The sequence below is a fragment of the Canis lupus genome, chromosome 14 (genome assembly GCF_003254725.2).
Source record: "Canis lupus dingo isolate Sandy chromosome 14, ASM325472v2, whole genome shotgun sequence".
Taxonomy (NCBI): Eukaryota; Metazoa; Chordata; class Mammalia; order Carnivora; family Canidae; genus Canis; species Canis lupus.
In genome coordinates, this window is record NC_064256.1 from 1,237,378 (window position 1) to 1,245,858 (window position 8,481).

Sequence of the window (8,481 nt, forward strand, 5' to 3'; positions counted from 1 at the left end):
ATTCCCCTGGCTATTCGGGGTCTTTTCTGATTCCACAGAAATCTTAAAATAATTTGTTCTAACTCTCTGAAGAAAGTCCATGGTATTTTGATAGAGATTGCATTAAACGTGTAAATTGTCCTGGGTAACATAGACATTTTCACAATATTAATTCTGCCAATCCATGAGCATGGAATATTTTTCCATCTCTTTGTGTCCTAGCCTCAGCAATCACACAACAAGAAGACATTAGAGGCATTCAAATTGGCAAAGAAGAAGTCAAACTCTCCCTCTTCACCGATGACATTATACTCTACATAGAAAACCCAAAAGCCTCCACCCCAAGATTGCTAGAACTCATACAGCAATTTAGTAGCGTGGCAGGATACAAAATCAATGCCCAGAAATCAGTGGCATTTCTAGACACTAACAATGAGACTGAAGAAAGAGAAATTAAGGAATCAATCCCATTTACAATTGCACCCAAAAGCATAAGATACCTAGGAATAAACCTAACCAAAGCAGTAAAGCATCTGTACCCTAAAAACTATAGAACACTTCTGAAAGAAATTGAGGCAGACCTAAAGGGTTTTGACACTACTTAAATGCTTAAGGATTTTCATTCTTTAAAAATTAATGTAACAGTAGAAACTCAGACAAAACTTGACGTAAATCTCTGGTTCATTTCTTCTTGAGCAAAGAATGATTTATTGTAAAGCATCAAGTGCCACATAGGTAAAATGAAAACAGTGAAAATCATGCTGATCTTTGACAAATGCAGAGAGGATTAGATGTTTAAGAGCACCTGACTCACAGCATTAACTTGATAAACAGGTTTTTCTCAGTAATGAAAAAAAAACATATCTGAAAATTTAATGATCCATTAAGACTAAAATGTCCGTTATGTCATTTATATACTTCTTGGTTTATCTACAATTTAAACCAGACTTTGGGATAATGCTAAAGATTGGGGACAAAAGGTAGGAAAACAAAGAACATGACTTGATGAAAGGCTTTGGATGAGAATTTGAAAAAAAAGTGCAATGTGTTAAAATAGCCCATGTTTGATGGCTGTCAGATAAATTATCAGTCCATGATCATTCTGACTGAAGGACCCAAAAATTTGTTAACAAATTAAAAACAAACAAAAACCAAGGCAAAATTCTGAGTAAGGAAAGTAGTTTCCTCTTTGGCACTCTTGTGTAAGTTGTGAAAAATCTTTGTAACTACTCATCACAGTGATCTTCAGATCTGGATTATAGATCATTTGGTGGGTTTTGAATGCTATGTGTTGTACAGTTCACTCATTAAAATATTATTGGAACTGAAACAGTTATAGATGTCTAAGAAAAGCTATATAAGTTTGAAAGGACAAGTTAAGAGCAGGTCTGATCCAACAGGTCCAGATGCCATCACTGGCTGCTGAGCAGGTGACAACCAGATGGAGATATCTATCTCTCAACACTTCCCCACCTCTCTTTTACCCAGCAGGAGCCTCTGCAGAGCCACCTTCACTTCCTTGTTTCTGAGGGTGTAGATCAGGGGGTTCAGAAGTGGTGTGACAATGTTGTAGAAGAGAGTGAGGAACTTTCCCTGGTCCTGGGAAGAGCTGTTTCCTGGTTGCATGTACATGTAGATGATGTTTCCATAGAAAAGAGAGACCACTGTGAGATGGGAGCCACAGGTGTTGAAGGCCTTCTGTCTTCCTGATACTGACTGAATGTGTAACACAGCTCTCATAATATAGCTGTAAGACACCAGAATGAACACCAGGGGGGAAAGCACAATGCCCACTGCCAGGACAAAGATAGTGCCCTCGATGGCAGCTGTATTGACACAAGCCATCCGGATCAGGGCAGGCACTTCACACAGGAAGTGGTCCACACTGCGATGCCCACAGCGGGGTAAGTGCAGAGTGACTGGGGACATGGCCAAGGAGTTGGCCACCCCACAGCTCCAGGCCACTGACACCAAGCCCACGCAGAGGCGCGGATTCATGATCACCATGTAGTGGAGGGGTTTGCAGACTGCAACAAACCGGTCATATGCCATGACAGCCAGGAGTAGGCACTCCACACCACCCAAACCCAGAAATAGGAAGAGCTGAATGGCACAGCCTGTGTAGCTGATGGTCTTGTCATGTCCATTCAGGTTATACAACAACTGAGGGATGGAGCTGGTGGTGAAACCGAGGTCCAGGAACGATAGGTGAGTGAGAAAGAAGTACATGGGAGTGTGGAGGTGGGGGTCCAGCCGGGACACCAAGATGATGGTGGTGTTGCCCACAAGGGTCAGGAGATATGCAATGAGAATGACCACAAACAGGATCCTCTCCAGGTAGGGGCGATCAGAAAACCCCAGAAGGATGAAATTTCCCTGAGTGCTCTCATTGGTCCCACCCATCTCTACTGTACCTGAAGAGAAATATTGATACTAATAATAGTAGCACCTGTGATAAGAGAACACTTACAATGACTCAAACATTCTTTCATGCTTTTTTTTTACATTTATTTAGTCATTTAACCTCCAACAACAGTGATATGGAGCTGGCATTCTTTCTATCCCTGACTTACAGAAGGGGAAACTGAAACATATGTGTTAAGCAAATGATCATATTCCAGAAAGTAGCCGAGCTGATTTTGATCCCAGGAAATTGAACGTAGAATACTCAATCTTTACTGCTGGAACTGATTCTAATTCCAATGACCAGAGAGAAAATGCTGCTATGGTCCAACCTTTGATTCCTATGAAGAGCCAATGTCCTAAGCTCCTGCTCAGTATCTGGGTAGTTCAGTCAGTTAAGTGCCTTCAGTTCAAGTCATCATCTCCAGGTCCTGGTATCCCCCCTGCCCAGTGGAAGTCTGATTCTCCATCATGCTCTTCCCTTCCCCCCATGCTCTCTCTCTTTCTCTCTCTCTCTCTCTCAAATAAATAAAAGCTTTAAAAATAAGAAAGAAGATAGTTTTTTTTTTCCCAAAGCATTATTCAGTGTTTGAGGAAAAAAAATCACATTATCGATTAGATAGTAAAATTTTAATGTGATAATTCACATACATGTGCAGAAACATCTATCAAATTTAAATTTCAGAAATAAGTCACAATAAAAGGAAAGCATGTTTGAGGACAGAAACCACAAATCTTACAGATCAATGCAGAGAAATAGATGTAAAGCATCTTGGGCTACAGCTCCAATATCCCTTAGTCAACAAGACACAATTCTAAGATCTTGGGAAGTTTCTTTACTTTCTTCATAGTTTTCTCACCTAAAATGGTAATAATAAAACTGTCTTATCTATCTTACAGATTTATCTTGAAATTTTTTAATATGGAAGAAAAGTGGTAAATGTAAAAGTCTATATGTGTGTTGCATAAAAGTTATGTGTCATATGAACAGGGAATGGGAAAACAATCCCAGGAGATGAAGCAAGGAAATTCTGAGAAGAAGAAAAAGTCTAGTGAGAGGAAGCTGCCTTTAATGTACATCCAGACATCCTTTGGAAATATAATTAAAACATGATCATTGAAAAGAAATTTGAGTGGGGATACTGTGGATCCCTACTTCACTCCTTTCAGAAAAATAAATTCAAATCACACACAACTGCTATATAAGAAAGAATGATAGTTGGTATTGTTTTTTTTTTCCTGATTATCTGGGATTTAGATAGAGCTCACAAAATAAGTTAAAAGTCCCAAAAGCTATGAAGCACGCAGGGAGCCTGCTTCTCTCTTTGCCTATGTCTCTGCCATTCTCTCTGTGTCTCTCATGAATAAATACATAAAATCTTTAAAAAGGGGGGTGCACCTGGGTGATTCAGTGGTTGAGCATCTACCTTCAGCTCAGGTTGTGATCCTGGGTCCTGGGATGGAATCTTGCATCAGGCTCCCCGCAGGGAGCCTGCTTCTCTGTCTGCATCTCTGCTTCTCTTTCTGTGTCTCTCATGAATAAATAAATTTAAAATCTCAAAAACACATTAAAATCATTCTCATTGATGGTTAAGGATATAAAATATAAATATAAAACTATTTACTTTTTAGGTAGGTAAGCTTTTAAAGATGCGATATATATACAGAGCTTGGAAACTATGGGGAAATAAACCCATCAACGTCTGATAGGAATTAAATGGGAATAATATCTTCGGAAGGATAAAGATAATTAATTAAAAGTACACATTTATCTTGACATTGTACATGTCATACATGAATTATTTTCACAACTTCTATGTGAAGGTAAGAATGACTCATTAGAAAATTTGCAATGATTGAAAGACATAGTTAATGTTTTTATGTCTTATCTTGCCAGCTCTTAACCAAGAGGCTACCTCTTCTCTTTGGAATGACCAGAGTTACTTGTCCTGCACCGGGACTCTCAGAAGGTGTGTTCTTGAGCTCTGCGCTAGCACAGGCTTCTCTCCATGGAAGAAACCAGTCTTTCATGGGGAGTATGGAATAAAGTCATTTTATGAATGGATCTAGGCAAGGGACAAATATTTTCCTCCCAGAAATTCAAGCTTTGGAAAGAATCCAATCAGTTTTATTTTCTCTATATAAAGATCTTTCTCAGCACTCTAGTTCAGCATTAACAATCTCCCAACATAGAGTTGCACTTCATAAGTACACTTTACAGCCATTCTGAATATCTTCATACTTAACCAAATTGTGCACCTGTTCCTGCACATAGCAAATTTTACCATACATTGTGTGAATTTGTCACTACTCTCCTGGTGAGAGAAGATATTGGGCAATATCCACTATTTTATCATTCATACAAGGACACAAAGTAGGAGGGTTAGTGTTAGGGTTACAGTTAGGGTTAGGGTTAGGATTAGGTTTAGAGTTAGGGTTAAGGTTAGAGTAGTAGCTCAAAGAGTAAACATTTAATTGCATACTGTTTCATTTCAAGTTTGTCCTACCTTGGGGAAGCATTTCCTCTTCATTGCTCAAAGCTAGAGACACTGAAAATATCAAGTGCTAAACTAGAAAGACCTGACCTCTCCCCACACACATAGGTGGTGACTCATGTAAAGGTCAGGAAATTAATCCAATGACTGATGGTTTGGTTTTGTTTTTTAGACATGATTTTGTATGTAATTTGAGATAGAAGAGCAGCCTGTGTATAAACGAAATTATTACCTTGTAAAGCAGTTGTTTGGGAGTGTGAGCTGACAGTGTACCAAGAGGTATAAAACCTTTCTCCTTGTAGGTGCTGGTCAAACACTGGGAATACCATTGCATCCAAGTGCACTATTCTACTGCAAAAATGCCCACACTCAACCCACAAGTCAAAAAAAAATGTACTATTTTTCAGTTCCTGGAGGGCAGATGGTCATATAATCATTTATTTTCCAAGTATTTTTAACCTTAAAGATTTAGGAGTCTTAAACTCAAAAGTGGGGCCACAATAGCAGATGATAGGTGTGATGCATTTGCTTATGTATAGCTTTTTTCTGGGTGTTTGTGTCATAATCCATAAACTTTCCAACAACAAAGAGGATATTCTCATTTTTTTTCTGTTCCTTTGATTCATTTCATATGGCTTTTTTAAAGCAAACCAAAAGAGAAGTACAGATTTATGAGCTGAGGTCCTAAATCCAGAAATCTACTCACCATTTTTTTACTTATATGTACCAGGTACCTAAAAGTCAGAAGACAGAAGGTGCAGATCTAGGTGGAAGACCTTCATAGGATTGTGCAATGTCTTCTCCCCAAGCTTCACACAGGTGCTCTAGCCAAATGCAGTTCCAGATATTGGAGGAAAGAAGGCATCTCTCCTGTACTTCACCCATGCTTCTATAAATGCAATAGATCATAATATTTGTACAGATGGCAATGACAATATGTTGCAGCTCTCCTGAGGAAAGACTGGGTAGGGATTATAATGGTGGTCTTGAGTCATCAACAGCCCCAAGCTCTGGGGAACCTTCTAAACCCACAGGAGTCATTAGCACATATACTGAGGTGTGCTGTAGACATGTATCACATCAAACTATTCAATCTCCCATAGGGTCCAGACAAAAAATGAAGACCAAAAGAATTTGTCGCCAAATATAAAGAAGATTTATTCCTTCATGTAAGTAAAACTGGGGACCCAATCTATTGTTGTTCTATAAACATAAATACTGATGGGTCATTTGCTCACCTGTTACTGAGAATTATTTTGTCTAAAAAACAAATGAGGCATAATCAGTCCCATACAACCTGGATCATGCTTTATCTGTTCCTTTTTCTTTTGGTTTTTTTCCTCAGATCCATGGAAGATAAGGCAAAAGTATTTTGACTTTTTTAAAATAAAAATTTAATGTATGATAAAAAGCCATTGTCTTTAATAGTGAAAAAAATGTCAAAGGTACAATGATTAATAGATATTTTATTGTTAATTTAAGGAGCTAATTGGGTGAACTATTTTGTTTCATTTATTTATTTTTGGATCTGAAAGGAAGACAGTATACACTGATTTATACTTTATAGTTTTAAAACTATGGGAAAATTAAGCAGATGTAATGAACCCCTAATTTTGTTAGATTGTGTACATATGACATGTTTTTAATGATTTTATAGAAATAAATTTGCCATCATGAGGGTGGATTTTTTAAAATAATGAAAAAGCAAATAAATAAATTGAAATAGAGTCCCTGCAATCAGCCAAGCATTATTAGAGAAAAATCAGACTAGTTTGAGCCAATTAGCTAGGGAATTTATCAAAGGTATTATTTGGGTACTTTTGTGTACATAGAGTAACAGAATCAGGGGATAAAGACATTATTCCATATACACCAATATGTATAACTTGTAGGTTTGTAGAATGTGTATTCTGTATGTATTCAGATAATCTTCATTGTTGCCCCTTCCCTTTATTGCAGGGGAGCAAATCCACAGGGGGCCCCAGTAACACCTAGCAAACCTGCATGGAGGAGTCCATGCTTGAAGAGCAGACAGGTTTAATAAATCCCAGTGTTCCCAATTTCTCTGCCCTTTGGGACACTAAGAGTTGAAATTGACCCTCTAAATTTGCTAAGTCCTTTCTCTTTGCTAAGGCAGCTATTTTACTTCCTATTCCCAACCAGTCCTGCATATCACTCTCCTCCTTCATTCAAGGCCTGCTTAACATGTTAGAATCATTAGCTTAGTTGGTTAGCTTAGTTGGTTAATTCACTTGAAAAAAACAGTCACCTGATCGAGGGTAGGGTAGAAGAATGACCAAATCAGTAATTTGAATAAGCTATCCAGTCTTCTGTTAATCTGTAAACATAGCTCTGAAGAGTTATAGCTTCAAAAAAACTAAAATCTAATGTTGGTGGTTTACTTTGTAATCCTTCTTTGTGATTGAAGTTATTCTTTATAATGATTGGGACAAATCAAAACCACAATGAGATACCGCCTCACACCAGCGAGAATGGGGAAAATTAACAAGACAAGAAACCACAAATGTTGGAGAGGATGTGGAGAAAGGGAACCCTCTTACACTGTTGGTGAGAATGTGAACTGGTGCAGCCACTCTGGAAAACTGTGTGGAGGTTCCTCAAAGAGTTAAAAATAGATCTGCCCTATGACCCAGCAATTGCACTGCTGGCGATTTACCCCAAAGATACAGATGCAGTGAAATGCCGGGACACCTGCACCCTGATGTTTATAGCAGCAATGGCCACAATAGCCAAACTGTGGAAGGAGCCTCGGTGTCCATCGAAAGATGAATGGATAAAGAAGATGTGGTCTATGTATACAATGGAATATTCCTCAGCCATTAGAAACGACAAATACCCACCATTTGCTTCGACGTGGATGGAACTGGAGGGTGTTATGCTGAGTGAAATAAGTCAATCAGAGAAGGACAAACATTATATGGTCTCATTCACTTGGGGAATATAAAAAATAGTGAAAGGGAATAAAGGGGAAAGGAGAAAAAATGAGTGGGAAATATCAGAAGGGGAGACAGAACATGAGAGACTCCTAACTCTGGGAAATGAACGAGGGGTGGTGGAAGGGGAGGTGGGTGAGGGGTGGGGGTGACTGGGTGACGGGCACTGAGGTGGGCAGTTGACGGGATGAGCACTGGGTGTTATTCTATATGTTGGCAAATTGAACACAAATAAAAAAATAAATTTATTTTAAAAGTCCAATGTATAATAACAGAGAGATGCACAGTGATAGGGAAGTAATGGGGAAGAGAAGAGATCCAAGACGTCCTATAGGTGTAGGGATGTCTCTCCTGTGCAGCTGGAGATAAAGTTGAAAGAAACATTTTTTTTTCAAAAAAAAAAGGTTTTAGTCCATATAATTTTATAGAATGGTTTCCCCACATTCTTGGGTTATGAGAAGTGTCATAGAGAGTGCATACGATGTAACTTAATGCATGATTCAAAAATATTGTTTCATTGTCATTAAAGCTACAGGGTGTTCAGTGGGACAATTGCCTGGCCATGGTAAGTCATCATGTGCCTAGAATCCATTATCTTTACAAATTAATCCTTCTATTCAAATTTTCTCTATACCTAAAAATTGATTTTA

General features: G+C 38.4%; 1 protein-coding gene across 1 annotated transcript; it reads right to left on the reverse strand.

Moving 5' to 3' along the window:
- Positions 1-1,437: 1,437 nt before the first annotated feature.
- Positions 1,438-2,382, reverse strand: LOC112665297 (olfactory receptor 2W3). Its single transcript, XM_025454908.2, has one exon. It carries the CDS (start codon positions 2,380-2,382, stop codon positions 1,438-1,440), a length of 945 nt encoding a protein of 314 aa, XP_025310693.1.
- Positions 2,383-8,481: the final 6,099 nt, after the last annotated feature.

Bases quoted from the DNA above. Each gene is read 5' to 3' on its own strand.
- LOC112665297 (XM_025454908.2), bottom strand. From the start codon at position 2,382: ATGGGTGGGACCAATGAGAGCACTCAGGGAAATTTCATCCTTCTGGGG.